The sequence below is a fragment of the Marmota marmota genome, unplaced genomic scaffold (assembly GCF_001458135.2).
Source record: "Marmota marmota marmota unplaced genomic scaffold, marMar, whole genome shotgun sequence".
NCBI lineage: Eukaryota > Metazoa > Chordata > Mammalia > Rodentia > Sciuridae > Marmota > Marmota marmota.
Genome location: NW_025999977.1, coordinates 39,990,152 through 40,005,496, shown reverse-complemented (window position 1 = coordinate 40,005,496; position 15,345 = coordinate 39,990,152). Strand labels below are relative to the sequence as shown.

Here is a 15,345-nt window from a genome sequence, read left to right as displayed (position 1 = left end):
TCCAAAGCGTTTTACTTTTATATGTATCTTTCCCCTTTTTTCATTCAAACAGCAACTAACTACCACATTGTCCTGTATCTTCTTTTAACTGAGTATATTTTATAGATCTATTTCTGTACATTAAAACCTTCTGCATTCTTTATTACTGCCCAGGATTTAATTTTTTGAATGTAATATGGTTTAATTAGTACATTACTGATTCTAAGGGATATTTAGGTGGCTTCCAATCTTTTACTGTTATTATCAATGCTGCTGTAAATAACTTTGTATCTAAGTTACTTCAAACACCCAAGTATATGAGTAGGATGAATTCTAGAAGTGAAATTGCTGGATCAGTTTTTTTTTTAATTTATTTGTTTGGTACCAGGGATTGAATCCAGGGGTGCTTAACCACTGAGCAGTATGCCCAGTCTGTTATTTTGAGGCGATCTCACTAAGTTGTTGCTGCTAGCTTTGAATTTGGGCTCCTCCTGCCTCAGCCTCTTGAACTGCTGGGATTACAGGGGTGTGCCATGGCAACAGGCTTTATTTATTTATTTATTTAAATATTTTTTAGTTGTCAAAGGATCTATTATTTATTTATATGTGGTGCTGATGATCTAACCCAGGGTCTCATACATGCCAGGCAAGTGCTCTACCACTAAGCCACGACTCCAGCCTGGCCTTATTTATTTTTTTGTGCTCTGCTGGCCCTCAAACCCAGTATCTCATGCTATGCAAGAGCTGTGCCACTGAGCTACACCCCCAACCCTGAAAAACAATCTTTTTTTGTTTTCTATTTTTTTTTTTTTTTTGGTAGTTGTGTATGGACTTATTTTTTAAGTTGTTTTTAGATGGTGTTAGCATTGAACCCAGTGCTTCACACATGCTAGGCAAGCACTCTATCACTGAGGTACAACTCCAGCCCCTGAAAAACAATCTTAACTAATATATTTATTTCTCTAATCTCTACTAGTATCTTTCTAAAGCATAAAACTGACTCTGCTTAATTTTGATGACTGATTTCACACTTGAAAAGAAAAAAGAAAGAAAACGGGAAGCCCCCCCCCCCCAAAAAAAAATCAAGACATGCTCATTGTAAACCATTGGCAGTAACTAGTGACCAATTCCTGAAAATTGGCAAATAAAAGGAAAAACTTAAGTATTTATCCTGCCTTTCCAGTATGAACTGTAGTTCAGAATAACTAACTGATGAGAGGTAGTTCTTTATAGATTATCATCCAGTAAACAAGCAAAGAATGATAGAATAATCACCATTTTGCATCTCCCAAAGAAATTATTCAGGCAACAATCATCAGTGGATGAAACCACTAAATGAAAGGTTTGGGGAAAGCTTTAAAATGCCTGGACCCAATCATCACTGAACATGAAACAACCATTGTTTGCTTCCTGATGAGATACAATATAAAGCATACAGAACCACTTATTACTAAGGTTAGGACTCTTATTTGTCCATGTGTTTCTCTCCATACCTAGTTCAGTGTCTGACATGAGATGCTCAATATTAATGACTACAGATCCGGATAGGTTTTGATCTCCATAAGGACCCTCACCTTGGCCTCAAATCACTGGCAGTCACCTGAGAGGGTCTCTACAAAGGCCTAAAGTTATCAGCAGGCACAGATTCTTAACTTAAGTGTGGAAACACTAAAAGAAATACAAAGGAGCAGAGTTGTTGAATGTAGGGCATATACTATTTATTGAGCCAGTGTTTCCCCCTCATTGGTCACTGCTCTTGACTCGTAGGACAACAGGAACAGAACTGCAAGGGATCATGCCCAGCTCTGTGATCACCAGATCCACAAGCTCTGGGGGAGTCACATCATAGACCAAATTCAGCAGCCGTAGAGATGGGTGGTTCTGCCAGTTAGCCAGGGCCACATGTTCTCCCCGCTCACACTGCAGATCATCAGGGTCATCTGCAATGGGAAGTACACTCATTTTATCCATTTAGGAAAAAAGTTGTGGTTTAGTTTCCCCTTTACCTCTTTTCTTGGGTGCTTGGAAGCTTCTCTTATGCCCTGCTTACCTAGCTCATTAGAGACGAAGGCATCAGTTTGCACACGCTCACAGAACTTGTATGTTTCACAGCAGACCAGCACTGGGACGTTATGGGCTCGAGCCACCAAGGCCAGCTGTGCTGTCCCCACCCGTGACATCACAGATCCGTTGGCCAGGAGTGCATGAGCTCCCAATAGCACCTTAGAAACCTGTTTGTTTTCAACAGTAAGGAAAGGGAAGAGAAAAAATGCCATGTTATATCAATGCAAAAAGTTCCCCCATTTCTGCCCAGGACAGTAACAAATCTTAATGCTTGCTGTTTTTGGAAAACACCTAACTATTGATCCACCAAGCCTCCTACAGGAAATCTAAACCTTAAGGTTAGTTTTGTTCTGTTGGTAGCTGCCAGTTTAATATAATGTTCTTGTAATAGCTATATTATACTAGAGCATACTACATTATACTAGAGCATCTAGTAAGTATAAACAGGTTTATATTATTTTTTTGGACATAAAACCTTTATTTTATTTATTTATTTTTATGTGGTACTGAGGATAAAACTCAGTGCCTCATACGTGCTAGGCACTCTACCACTGAACTACAACCCCAGACCTGGGCTGTGCTATTCTAATGTTTTTAAATAACTAAGTCTAAAGAAGGTGGGATTATGTCTATTTACTACACCATTTTACCTCCGACCTTGGAGTCCCTTTCCTCTACCCTCACCTCTGGGAGCACATAGGAGGCAGCAGGAATCAGCAGGTAGGAGGCAGGGACCCCAGCACGGACCAGAGAACGTAGCATGTGCCTTCCCTCTAACCGGGGCCGACTGTCCACCACTACCACCCGAAACCGCCGGCCATTGGACCAAGCCTCCTGAAGAATTCCTGATACCAGAGATGAGCTAGAAGGGATGCAGAAGAGACTCAGATATAAAAAGTCACTAGTTTTCAAAGGCAAGAGGATAATCCTATCTTCCCACCATTCCACTCCCCAGTTTCTTAAGTCATGGAGTTGGATCATACCATCCATATACCAGAATCACATCTCCATTATTGATTTTCTTGTAGGCAAAGCGTGAAATTGCCTGAGCTGCAAGCACAATCTTCTCTTGCACATACCGATCAATGGCTGCTCCAAGTTCTGACTTGGCCTAAGTGGAGTATGATGTTTAGAGAACAGGAAATGGATACATTTCTTCCTCTAATTGTCATCTGGATGCTTGAATTTATGTATAACAATGGGCCTGAAGGGAGCCCACAGGTAGCACAAGTAAGAGATCCACCACCTCCTTAAGCCTTGCTTAGAGGTGGCCTGTGCTGGCCTTCCTGAGTGTTCCAAACATGCTTCTAAATCATAACTACAGGTGCATGCCTCTCCCATTCCTCCTGTTCATCACCTCTTCTTCCCGCTTGGAGCTGCTCACACTGGTGATTTCCTTGTTGAGGAACTTAATAGCATTGTACATGCTCGCAGACAGGGGGCGGCACTGAGTCAGGAAGCTGAAACAATAACACCTCAGTTTGTGCAACTTGTTAAAACTTAAAAAGCTGTCACTTTTTTTTTTTGAAGATTCTTAGAAAATAAAACAGAACAGAAAGTGAAACAGAGTAGAAAAGCAAGAGAAAGAGGACCTGCAAAGGCCTGGATGAAATGGGAGTGGACTTGTAGTGGTTATCCTTACCTGATATAGGGTTTTAGTTTATTCACAAGATCCCTTGAGAGCTCTTCATTGGGAGGTGTTGTGTAATCTTGAATCACCTATAGAGTATACAAACTGATCAGCATAGAGTTCCTCAATAAAGATCTCTGAAAGGGACGTCAGGGTAAGCTTCACTGAGGAAAATGTTCTGAGGGTGGGAGTCATTCCCTTTTCATCTAAGAGATTACCTTGGGTGAGAGAAGCTGGGGTAGTTTGGGGGGTTATAAGAGAACAGGATGGGCATACCTGCTGTAAGGCACGAAGCAGGGCAATACACCGGGCATTGGAGCCACTGACCAGGCCCTGGGAGTACTGCAGGCCGAGTCGCACCATGGCTGGGTGGATCACAGAGGATGGGATGCTGATGGGATGGCGGTGTCACATACTTTGCAAGGGAACTTGAGCACCTATTGCCCCCTTGCCCCTGATGAAAAGGAACTTTCTTCGCTAGTAGACTCCCCCATTTCCTCTAGAGTTTTGTCTTGAGTTCATATTTCCAAATATCCCATCTCAAACTTCCAGTCTTTTAATGACTGAGTTACTAAACCTCAGATTTAAATGTTATGACACAGGATCCTACCTCATATACTGGGTCAGGAAGTTTTGTCTGCTGTACTGGGGTAGGTGGGAGAAGAGACTGACTTTGGATCCATAATCCTTTCGTGTAGGAACCTTGACAAAATAGGAATAGGACCAATGGCCCAGAGTTTAAAACAATGCGATGAAGCTGGGAAGCAAGTGAACAATGACACTACTTTGATCCAAGTACCCATCCCTTCTCCAGGGTCTCACTTTGCCCGGAACAGTTTTCCTCCCTCAGCCCTATCTACACATACCAACCTACTTCTTACCTGTTGCCGCTCTGTTTTTTTAACAAGCCTTCTCAGAAGTGTGGAGTCCTCAACCTGAGTGTGCTCTGGGAGACGCTTTACTCCTAAAAAATAATGGCTGTTTTCAAGATATAATAGGCCTCGAAATGGGTAATTTACTCTTAGGGCATAAGGCACATCAAGAAAAATAGGATGTAGGGGCACGGAAAATAAAGTAGAAGAAGAAATAGGGAAAGGATGGGGTTGATGGAAGAATTCTGAACTTTGGGTTCCAAGGTGAGAATGGGAGGAGAAAAGTGTTTTACAAGGGGAAGCCTTAGCTAGCACAGAATTAGGAGCAAGAGATTTTGAAATGAGGGAAAAATACCTGAGGGGATTTCTCCAGCTGTGCTGGGACAGGTCTGAGGAGGTGGCCCTCCTTGTTCCCCTTTTCTTGCCTGTTTCAGGGCCCGCTCAGCCTCCTGTTTAGCTCGCCGCTCAGCACGAAGTTCAGCCTTACTCCGACCAGCTGGAACTTTCTCCCCGGGAGTGCCCCCTAACTGAATGCCAGTTCCTGGCAGTTCTCTGGTTGTGCCTACTAAAGGTAGAAGGAAGAAGTGCCCAAGCCCCAGACAGGTGATATTTATATCCTAACCAAAACTTCTCTTTTAATTTATCTGAACCTTTTCACTTTGCATTTGCTCAAATCAATTTTGTGTCCTATCACATCACCACCTCCCTCTAACCAGTTTCATACCCCAGCCCATTAAAAAAGACCTCGTACCTTGACACTGTGCTGTAGATACAGCACAGCCAGTTTCTGGTTCTGCCCCCTTGTCCTCCTTCCGTCTCTTCTTCTGCTGTTTCTTTTCCTTCCGAAGCTGCAGCTTCTCTTCTTGGGTCATCTCCCTCCCTGCTGCCTAAGACACAGACATAGGACATTGCTCTTCACCCAACAGTTCCAATGATGAACCAACACTCTTGGATATTTAGAAGATTCCCACAAGGTTAGGTACCTAAACCTCTCTCACTTCCACAAGCTAACTTTTACAAGCTTACATCCCATTCAGGGATGAAGGTTTCTCCTCAACTATCAGACTGAAATACCATTAGGCTCTGTAAAAATTTCGCTGTTTTAACTGAGAAACTGAACGGGATGGGAGATAGGGCAGAACGAAGCAGACAGTCCTGCGTAGCATTTGACAGGCAGCTTGGAAGGGCACCCTCACTTACCCCAGGTCTAGGCGAAAGTTCCGCCTTCATTCCGGATCCCGAGTCTGAATTAGAAAACAGGTCACAAAGTGAGCCAGAGAGGCTCCGAGAGGGTTTGGAGGGACTCGCTCTCGGCGCAGCTGGCTGCTGGGTTGGCATGACCACGGCTCCGCCGCCAGGCGCGAGGCAATCCAGGGATCCGCGTGGGGACGCACTGCGCGGCAGGATCAAAGGACAGACGGGGTGCGAGGAAGGAGGAGTCACCCACCCTTCTCACGGGAACCAGCCGGGACGCAGCGTGGGGCTGCACCCGAGACTAAGCCAGAGGCCGGCGCGGCACCGGAACGGAACGGCAGGGCCCAAAGGAGCTCAGGGCCCAGCACTAGCCGTCCGGAGCTCGTCGGCTTGCGTACCAGTTGGTGCGCCCGGCCCTTCGCTCACCCTCGAGAACTGCCACAGCCACCGCAGCCATCGCGGACCGTCCTAGGCTCCGCCCACCGCAGTCACCCGGCTTGCTTCGCCTAGCTTCGCCTACACTGGGACTACAGCGCCACCTGGGCTGGAGGTTCCACCACCGACACCCACTACGCACGCTGCAGACGAACTACAATTTCCGGAGGTGCATCGGGTCCCGCCCCGGACTACGGGTCGTGATGAGGGCCGTCTCAATTCTGGGCTCCCGGTCCTGACAGCCTCCTCCTGCCTATAGACTACAGTTCCCAGAATGCTGGGGTCTCTACGCCCAGAGCCGACGTCCTACCGTCTTCCCACCACGGATCCCAGGCCCCCCAAAATGGCGAGTGAAGCCGCGGGGACGTACTGACCAGCGGAGGCGAGCGTGGAGAGCCGCTGGGGCCCTCACAGTCCGGACCCCGGAGGGGCCCTGCCATAGGGAACATGCACTTTTCCATTCCTGAAACCGAGTCCCGCAGCGGGGACAGCGGCGGCTCCGCCTACGTGGTGAGGAGCAGCCAGAGCTGGGCCGGGGCGGGGATAACGGGCCGGAGCTCTGGGAGCGGCCTCCAAGGCCTGGCAGCCACTCTTCGGGCCAGATCCACGGTCGCTACCACACTGGGAGCGTTTGTCGTGTCTCAAATTCTTGTAGAAGTCGCCCCAGCTCCAATAGGTCCTTTGTTCGACCAGTCGCCTCCCCTTGTTAGGTTGTGGCTGCTCTGGTGGGCGTCTCAGGCCTGTGGGGAGGGAGACTGTAACACAAGTGCCCCAGTTTCCCCAGGCCCTTCTGCTTTCCCTGGGGAAAACAAACTAGCTAATCTTCAGGGGATCTCCGTGCGTTACTCTGAATGAGCTGTGCCGGACAACTTCCGGCTAGGGTTCTCAGATGTTGCCAGGACTGCCACCCTAAAATGCCTGCCTACTTTTGCGTCCTCAGGCCTATAACATTCACGTGAACGGAGTCCTGCACTGTCGGGTGCGCTACAGCCAGCTCCTGGGGTTGCACGAGCAGGTGGGACTAGCACTCCTGCCTGAAGGCAGCTTCCAGCTCTTGCCTGCACATGGACATCAATATCTCCATTTTTTGCTTCATCCGGTTCCTCTTTAATCACTGCCAAAGGGAGGGTGAAGTGCTTTATCTTTTCGTCTGACATTTTCTGGGAACTCCCCAAGGAACTTCATGTTTGCCACAATAACTGCTCCTCCCTATACTTATCATCCTGCTTCCTGCTTTTCTGTACCTTCTTTACTGTTCTTTTAGCCTTTGCCTCTGCATGAAAAAACAGAACTCTCCCTATCTACCAAAGCACATTCCTTCTGTCATCTGAGCTGCAATTTTAAATTCTTTTTCCTGCTTATACAAACCATTCACTGATTTCCTTGTGTGTTCCTTGGCTCATTTCAATGTGTATAGCTGTTCCAATTATTCTTATATGTGTGCTACGATGTATTTCTGCCTTCTTTACCAGATGGTGAACTCTGTATGTAACTCAGTAGAGTGGCCTGGTTCTACTGATAATTAATTGCACAACCCCAAGCAAGTTACCTAATTTCTTTGAACCTCAGTTTCTACAACTGAAACATGAATTTCTTGATCCATAAAGTGTCTTTAAGTTCTATGCTACTTTATGAACTTACTTAGTTATGGCATAACTATTTGTGCACATAAATGTCCCTGAAAAGCCCTCTGCTTCCTGTGAAGGTTCAATAAAATCTTGCTAGATAATAGAGGGGTTCCCTTTAGGACCTTTTTCCACACAAACCCTCCCCACCGTATGAAGAGATTGACTTATACACACTAAGATAGAAAAGAACTTGTATCTAAGGCAGCTCCATTGAGATGCTAATTCTGCCAAAGGAATTATTTCCCAGTTGACCAAAGTAGATATGGTGAACTCTGTCTCAACAGCTTCCTTCATTTTCTGTGTTTACAAAAGGGTTGTATCTCTTTCTCTATATAGCTTCGGAAGGAGTATGGGGCCAATGTGCTTCCTGCATTCCCCCCAAAGAAGCTTTTCTCTCTGACACCTGCAGAGGTAGAACAGAGGAGAGAGCAGTTAGAGAAGTACATGCAAGCTGGTGAGTGATTGGAGGAACTTTAGATTATTTTGAGATTATAGGGAGAAACTAAAAACAGCAGGCTCTGTAAAAGTCCTACATTAATTTCTACATGTGAGAAGCCTCTTGTCTGATATGTTATTTAATGTTAAGAGCAAAGTAAGGGGATTTTTAAGTGTATACTAGCAAAGCAATTTGGGCACTAACACCTATGAGAAATACAAGTATTACACTAAATAGTCTTAAGGCAGTTTAGTTTGGTGGGGAGAAATTAATTTCTATCTGATGTGCTTTAGATTAACATCATTGTTATTTCCCTAGTTCTATAGACTGGACTCAACTAGATGGCAGCCAAGGGTGGGGCAGGTGAAGAATTTATGCAAACATTGAGTGAGGTGAGGCCAGCTGGGGGATGTGGCAGGCCACCATCAGCCCAGGAAATGGGGTCGGGGGGACCTACTAAGAAGAGGATTGGGGGAAGCCAATGAATCCTAAAATACTAGAACATCATTCTCTTGTTCCCACAGTTCGACAAGACCCACTGCTTGGGAGCAGTGAGACCTTTAATAGTTTCCTGCGTCGTGCACAACAGGTAAGGTTTTAAGTGAGACCTAGATTTAAGGGAAAGATTTGCTGGAGGGCCATGTCATTTTAATGGTATGGTTCAGAGGAGTCATTCTGGAACTTTGATAATGGAATGGAGTGTCTGCTGTACCACTGAAGTCAAAGTCAAGGAAAGCTCAACCTTTGTTTAAGCAGCTGAGAATGAAACACAAAAGGGGACTAGAAATAGAGTTGCAGATGGAACAGAGCTGGTCTGGGGACAGGTGTTAATAAGGCAGAGCTTCCCAACCTCATGTATGCTCACACAGGAGACACAGCAGGTCCCCACAGAGGAGGTCTCCTTGGAAGTGCTGCTCAGCAATGGGCAGAAAGTTCTGGTCAACGTGCTAACTTCAGATCAGACCGAGGATGTTTTGGAGGTAAGGTGCTTTTTCAGCACTGCCCCTGCACCCTCTGCACCCCAGGTCCTGGGCTTGGGGGAGACTGGGACCAGCCAATAGGATGAGCTGTATTTCCTGTCCCCAGGCTGTAGCTGCAAAGCTGGATCTTCCAGATGACTTGATTGGATACTTTAGTCTCTTCCTTGTTCGAGAAAGAGAGGATGGAGCCTTTTCTTGTGAGTCTTTTTAGACTTTACTACTTCATTGTGCTTCCAGTAGTGAGTTTCTGCCTCCCTGTCACCCCTTAGAATCGAACATTTTCTCATGGTGCTTCTTTCTTGTTTCCTTTTTTTTTTTTTTTTTTTGAGGTTCATCACATTTTTCCTTTTTAATCCATAGTTGTACGGAAGTTGCAAGAATTTGAGCTGCCTTATGTGTCTGTTACCAGTCTTCGGAGTCAAGAGTATAAGATTGTGCTAAGGAAAAGGTCAGGGCTGGGCCTGAAAGTGGGGACAGTGCTGAGTGTGATTATTGGGCCATATATGGAGACAGAATAATCCAGACAAGGGAGTAGTGCCATGTGTTTATACCAGGCCTCCCAAACTTCCTCTCACTATCTCACCATTAGCCTGAGAGTTCCAGATTGCTCCTGTTTTCCCCCATTTTTCCATTATATCTATTGCCTTACCCCAGCTTAGCCCCATTACCCCTTTCCACCCCTTGGCCTCACAGTTATTGGGACTCTGCCTATGATGACGATGTCATGGAGAACCGAGTTGGCCTGAACCTGCTTTATGCTCAGGTGAGCTTGGAGCTGCATCAGAACCCTTGCCCTGAAAATGATTCTAGTGTCCCACTTGCCTAAGAAAATATTTGTCTTTGTTCTCACTTCTTAGGGATATTCCTAGAATACTGTCAGGGCTCTTGAAGCAATCTCTAATTCTCCCTACTTTTATTATAAGTTGATAGGGTCAAGGTCTCTCTTTAAAGAGGTCACTCAAGTGTGGGGCTAAGGTCAGACTCAACATTTCTAACTCAGGACACTTTCCTGGGGGGTGGGGTCACTGACTGGAGCCCCCACCCCCATCCCTTGTTTCAACTGTAGACTGTGTCAGATATTGAGCGTGGGTGGATTCTAGTCACCAAAGAGCAGCATCGGCAGCTCAAATCTCTGCAAGAGAAGGTCTCCAAGAAGGAGGTGAGCTCTTCCTGGCTGTCCCTGCATGGGATTGCATAATCTGAGCCTCCACTCCCCCTTCTAATCCAGGACACATGCTGACATTTTTCAGTTCCTCCGGCTGGCTCAAACCCTGAGGCACTATGGCTACCTGCGCTTCGATGCTTGTGTGGCAGACTTCCCAGAGAAGGATTGTCCAGTGGTGGTGAGTGCAGGCAACAGTGAGCTCAGCCTCCAGCTCCGCCTGCCTGGCCAACAACTTCGCGAAGGCTCCTTCCGGGTCACCCGCATGCGATGCTGGCGGGTCACTTCCTCTGTGAGTAAGGTGGGAGGGAAGGCTTCCCTGGGTCGGGGTACAGCAAGCCTTCAGCTTCAAGGATGGGCTGCAGTGGTTTGGAAGAGGTAGCCTAATTCTCTTTCCTCTCCTAGGTGCCACTGCCTAGTGGAGGTACAAGCAGCCCAGGCCGGGGCCGGGGTGAGGTGCGCCTGGAACTGGCTTTTGAATACCTCATGAGCAAGGACCGGCTACAGTGGGTTACCATCACTAGCCCCCAGGTGTGAGACTACCCTCAGACCTCCTCTGGAGCCCCTTAGATAACCATCTAGGGCTTCCAGGACTCCATATGAGTGGGAGCCCTTGTCTTAGGGTGCTGGGCTCAGGATGAACACCTTAGTCAACAAGCTCTCTGCTCTCAGGCTATTATGATGAGCATCTGCCTCCAATCAATGGTAGATGAACTGATGGTGAAGAAATCTGGGGGCAGTATCAGGAAGGTAAGCAGCAAGCAGGGACCAGGCAGCAGAGTGTGGGGACAGCACTGAGTGTTATGCTCTCCCTACCTTTTGTCCTGAGGTTTCTCTTGAGGGGATATAATTAAGATTCTGACAGAAGTGATCCTGACTTCTGTGACGCTGATCAGCATATTGAATTTTTGTCCCCAGATGCTGCGCCGGCGGGTAGGGGGCACCCTGAGACGCTCAGATAGCCAGCAAGCAGTGAAATCCCCACCACTGCTCGTAAGTATCACCCCGGGTCATTACCCTGGCTTCCAGACTTGCCTTACCTCCCCCAGTGAATCTGATACCTCTGCCTCCTCTTCCCCAGGAGTCACCTGATGCCAGCCGGGAGTCCATGGTCAAACTCTCAGTGAGTTAACAGGGTTGGTGAGGTTGGTGTCTGTAGGAGTCCTCCAGGCTCAAGCCCTCTGACCCCCACCCTGCCTTTGTTACAGAGTAAGCTGAGTGCTGTGAGCTTGCGGGGGATTGGCAGTCCCAGCACAGATGCCAGTGCCAGTGACGTCCACGGCAATTTCGCCTTCGAGGGCATTGGAGATGAGGATCTGTAATCTCCACTGCTTGGATGTCTACCCCAGAGGAATTTACAGAAATGTGCCCTGTGCCCCCAAGCTAGGGGGAGTTTTTTCCTTTTCCTTTCCTATCTCTCCTTTTCCTTCTTGGCCAGGGGCCTCCTAACCCATTTTCCCTCCCTGCCGGGCTGGCTGCACAAAGAACTGCCCTCTTTTTTCAGAGCAGGCCCTCGATGCCAAATTAACATTTAGTATTTTGCACAAAGTCCAAGGGACCATGGCTACCTGCCTTGGGGAGGAGCCAGAGCTCCCCCTGGTCTGCTTCTGGCTTCTTAGGGCCATGGGCAAGGGGATGGGCAGAGGTCTATGTATGGTCTGGCCCAGCTCCTCATCATTAAACTCAAGCCTGACTGCTGCCTACCTCTGGTTCCCTCTCACTGCCCCTGCTGCCCCCATTGCAGCATGGACTGCTGTGCAAAGGACAAGGCCAAAGTGCTTGCCATTGCCAATTCAGCATAGACATGGCTTTGTTAGTGTTTCCTTTATTATAAAGCACTGAAATAAGTTAAATAAACAGGTGGGAGGCTGGGCAGACCCCAGCCAGTTCTTCCACAGCCCCTGAGAGCAGTGGAGGTGAATACAGGGCCCTTCTCACTGAGCTCATGAAGTGCATCAGTCAAGGCAAGGCCCCCTGGTCCATATGGGCCCCTACCCAGAGAGTTTGGGCTGGTCCATATAGTGCCTAGGTTAGTCTGTGGAGCCCCTGGCCAGCGGGGGAAAAAAGGAGAAGTTGGCTTCTGTTCCATCTGTATAAAACGCAGGAGGAGCAGGGCTAATCCATAGGGGCCCTGGGGAAGGACCTAGTTCAAGGTGAGTCTGTATGGAGAGCCCGGCTACCAGCAGTGCCCAGGGCTGTTGGACCCCGAGTGCTCAAAACAGAGGGTGGGCTGTGAGGTGGTGCCCATCCCTCCGTGGCAGAGAGGCCAGGCCCTCCTGCCCCACCATGGCCATGCACCTTCTGGTGGCGCTTGTAGTTGTCCCAGTGGCCTGTGGTATAGGCGCAGGTGGCACAGCGGAAGGGTTTCTCGCCTGTGTGCCGCAGCATGTGGCGTTTGAGGTTCATGCTCTGGTTGCAGCTGTAGTTGCAAAGGCTACATCGAAAAGGTTTGTCGCCAGAGTGGATACGACCATGACGTTTGAGGTTGGCCAGGTTACCACAGGCATAAGGGCAGAGGGGGCACTTGTAGGGCTTCTCTCCTGTGTGGACACGCTGGTGCCTTTTCAGGTTATCCAGATGAGCAGAGGCATAAGGGCATCGGGCGCAGCGGAAGGGCTTCTCACCACTGTGTGTCTTCATGTGCCGGGCCAGGTGGTTGGGATAGTGAGTGGCAAAGGGGCAGAGGCTACAGGCAAAGCCTTTGTCACTGGGGCCCTGGGGCACCCCACTGGCACCCCCTCCAGCCTCTCCTCGCATGCAGCGCCCACACATGGCAGATCCCAGCCGACTACCCTCACCCTCCTCCAGCTCTTGTCCACAGCCCCGGCAGGTCCAAGGGAACAGCAGCTCTGGCAGTGGTTCTGATCCAGTCCCACACAGGCCCTCCCCTTCACCCCGCAGCTGCCCACAGTCTGGCAGGAAACTGGCACCACCTGGTGGCACATGGAGACTCAAATCTGGAAGGAGCAGAGCGTCTGTGGGAACAATGAAATTTGAGCTATTAATCTAAGTACCACTAGTGCTCCCCACCACATCCTAGGATCTTTAGTCTCTGGCCTTTTACCTTCAGGTCGCCGGGGCACTGCTCCCTCCTGCTCTGTGGGACTGGGAGGCCGGGTTGGTCGTGGAGCACAGCAGCGGAAGCCACAGGTCGGGCAGGGAGGAGTGGGGGGCCCTGCATGGGTACGCTGATGCCGCCTCAGGTTGCCCAGGCTGCTGCAGGCAAAGGGGCAGTGGGGACAGCGGTAGGGCTTCTCGCCAGTGTGGGTGCGGGTATGTCGTGTCAGGTTGACGAGCTGGGCGGAGGCGTAGGGGCAGCGGCCACAGCGGAACGGCTTCTCCCCGCTGTGTGTCTGCATGTGCCGCTTCAGGTGGCTCGAGTAGTGGGACACGAAGGCGCAGAGGCGGCATGAGTACAGTAGCCGTGGGGGCAGCGGGGGCCCCCCACCCGGCCCTCCTGCCCCACAACACGGCCCCTCACCTGTCAGCCCCCCACACAGCTGGCAGGCTGGGCCTGGCCTCTCACCCCTGGCCTCCCCTGGACCCCTGGCTGGCTCCTCAACTTCACTCTCAGCACTTAATGCTCGGCCGCCCCCAGACTCGTCGTCGCTCAGCCCGTAGGGAAGCCCAGGCCTGGCCCCCAGAGAGTCTCCTGGCAAGAGATACATAAGAAAAAACATCAGTATGGGGTAGGACCAGCTCCAAACTCCCTTTTCCACCTATGGTCTCATTTGCTTAGCCCCACCTTTCTCTTGGCTTTGATAATCCTTTTAGTTCTCTCCTAGGGATTTAAGGTCTCCCTTATAATGCCTCCAGAAAATTCAAAATGAATTGTCTACCTCTGAGTCTGCACTAACCTAATGTCAATAGAGTTGAATTGAATGGAAAGATCAAGGGCTCACAGTAGATTGCAAACTGAGATGATTAAATAATGTAATTAATCCTTGAATAAAAAAGTAAAAATAGGTCTCAGGCAGGACCTGGGACCTTTTTCTACTCTATTAACTTCAAGTACAGAGTTAATCATAAAATAAAACCCAAAAGAGGCAAAATTTGGAGAAAAGCACAAATAAAGAAAGTAATGTGCATTATACTTAAGGGATAGGTTCTCTTTTACATGCGTTCCTTGAACGATTTTCAAAATATCCTTCATAAGTGAGTGGGTAATGTAATGTTAGGGTAGGGTGAGGCTAAGATCACACAAGGAGGAAGGATACTTAAGGGCAGAAGCTAAGAACTCAGTACAAAAGGAGCTTGAGCTGCAGGTGAAACAAAGTTAAGAGCAGACCTAAGTACTAACTAAAATGATTATTAGAGAGGGCTTTCCCAAACCTCTTTACAGTACCCACACAAGGAATGGACTAGGGAGGATATTAAAAGAGTATTTACCACCTTCCTCATACTATCTTTGACCAGTCTCCAGAACTTCTCAGCAAAGGGATGGAAGTAAAGGAAGTAATAGCTCCAAACTAAATCAGCCTTGGGTTGTGGCAGGAAATGGTGTTTTGGTCGCTGACACTAAACCCTACCTAACCTGTCTCCTAAAGGGCTACTGGCCCCAGCGGCTACTAGTCCTTAACCAAGTCCCTAAAAAACCCACCTTCTGAGTCTCTCTCAAAGCCCATGAGCTGGTCGCTGTTGCCGTCACCTTCCTCCTCCTCTTCCTCTTCCTCCTCAAACTCCAGATCCTGGCCTAGTAGCAAATCACTTTCCAACACCAGTGCCCCGGGTCCTTCGTCGAGAGTCTCTTCTGTATCCACTAAAGAAGGGAGGGGGCTTATGGATCTTTTCTCCCAAGTGGTGCCCATCGTCCGCACCCAGGGAGCCAGCCCTCGTGGACGGCGCTTCCCGTACTCGTTGACCCTCTTGGGTTCCCTTAGTACCTGAGTGGGAAGCTAGGAGCCCAGATCGCCCGCCCCATCCCTCAGGAGGCCCCCTCCACCCTGACCTGAGCCCACTCCACTG

At 48.8% G+C, this 15,345-nt stretch overlaps 3 protein-coding genes across 16 annotated transcripts in view; 1 reads left to right on the top strand and 2 right to left on the bottom strand.

Annotated features, from left to right (window-relative positions):
* Positions 1–1,675: 1,675 nt before the first annotated feature.
* On the bottom strand, positions 1,676–6,334 carry Eif2b4 (eukaryotic translation initiation factor 2B subunit delta). 7 transcript variants are annotated; one of them, XM_048804644.1, is made up of 13 exons: positions 6,138–6,334; positions 5,746–5,938; positions 5,297–5,432; positions 4,901–5,110; positions 4,555–4,637; positions 4,284–4,375; positions 3,950–4,064; positions 3,686–3,762; positions 3,401–3,503; positions 3,027–3,154; positions 2,728–2,905; positions 2,030–2,210; positions 1,676–1,919 (listed from the first exon to the last, which is right to left on the bottom strand). In XM_048804644.1, the coding sequence occupies exons 1-13, from the start codon at positions 6,194–6,196 to the stop codon at positions 1,720–1,722; spliced, it is 1,755 nt and encodes a 584-aa protein (XP_048660601.1). In that variant the 5' UTR covers positions 6,197–6,334; the 3' UTR covers positions 1,676–1,719. The 7 variants fall into 7 exon arrangements, with proteins under 7 accessions (XP_048660601.1, XP_015335336.2, XP_015335337.1 ...); XM_015479850.2 differs by having other exon boundaries at positions 4,901–5,107; XM_015479851.2 differs by having other exon boundaries at positions 5,746–5,789; positions 6,166–6,334.
* A 56-nt stretch (positions 6,335–6,390) lies between these two features.
* Snx17 (sorting nexin 17) lies at positions 6,391–12,083 on the top strand. 6 transcript variants are annotated; one of them, XM_015479854.2, is made up of 15 exons: positions 6,391–6,684; positions 7,115–7,189; positions 8,139–8,256; positions 8,763–8,827; positions 9,108–9,218; positions 9,325–9,415; positions 9,579–9,666; positions 9,912–9,981; positions 10,285–10,377; positions 10,469–10,672; positions 10,786–10,911; positions 11,053–11,130; positions 11,299–11,373; positions 11,462–11,503; positions 11,589–12,083. In XM_015479854.2, the coding sequence occupies exons 1-15, from the start codon at positions 6,622–6,624 to the stop codon at positions 11,700–11,702; spliced, it is 1,413 nt and encodes a 470-aa protein (XP_015335340.1). In that variant the 5' UTR covers positions 6,391–6,621; the 3' UTR covers positions 11,703–12,083. The 6 variants fall into 6 exon arrangements, with proteins under 6 accessions (XP_015335340.1, XP_015335339.1, XP_048660607.1 ...); XM_015479853.2 differs by having other exon boundaries at positions 10,469–10,681; XM_048804650.1 differs by lacking the exon at positions 11,053–11,130.
* Positions 12,084–12,189: 106 nt separating this feature from the next.
* Positions 12,190–15,345, bottom strand: part of Znf513 (zinc finger protein 513) — a 3,535-nt gene continuing 379 nt past the window's right edge. For 2 of the 3 annotated variants that reach the window (XM_015479844.2, XM_015479846.2), the window contains exons 2-4: positions 14,981–15,139; positions 13,445–14,032; positions 12,190–13,355 (exon numbers count right to left, since the gene is read on the bottom strand). In XM_015479844.2, coding sequence (XP_015335330.2) covers positions 12,529–13,355; positions 13,445–14,032; positions 14,981–15,139 — 1,574 coding nt within the window. In that variant the 3' untranslated portion in view covers positions 12,190–12,528. Of the gene's footprint in view, positions 13,356–13,444; positions 14,033–14,980; positions 15,140–15,263; positions 15,339–15,345 lie in introns of those variants that run through there. The other variant, XM_015479847.2, reaches the window with a different exon arrangement.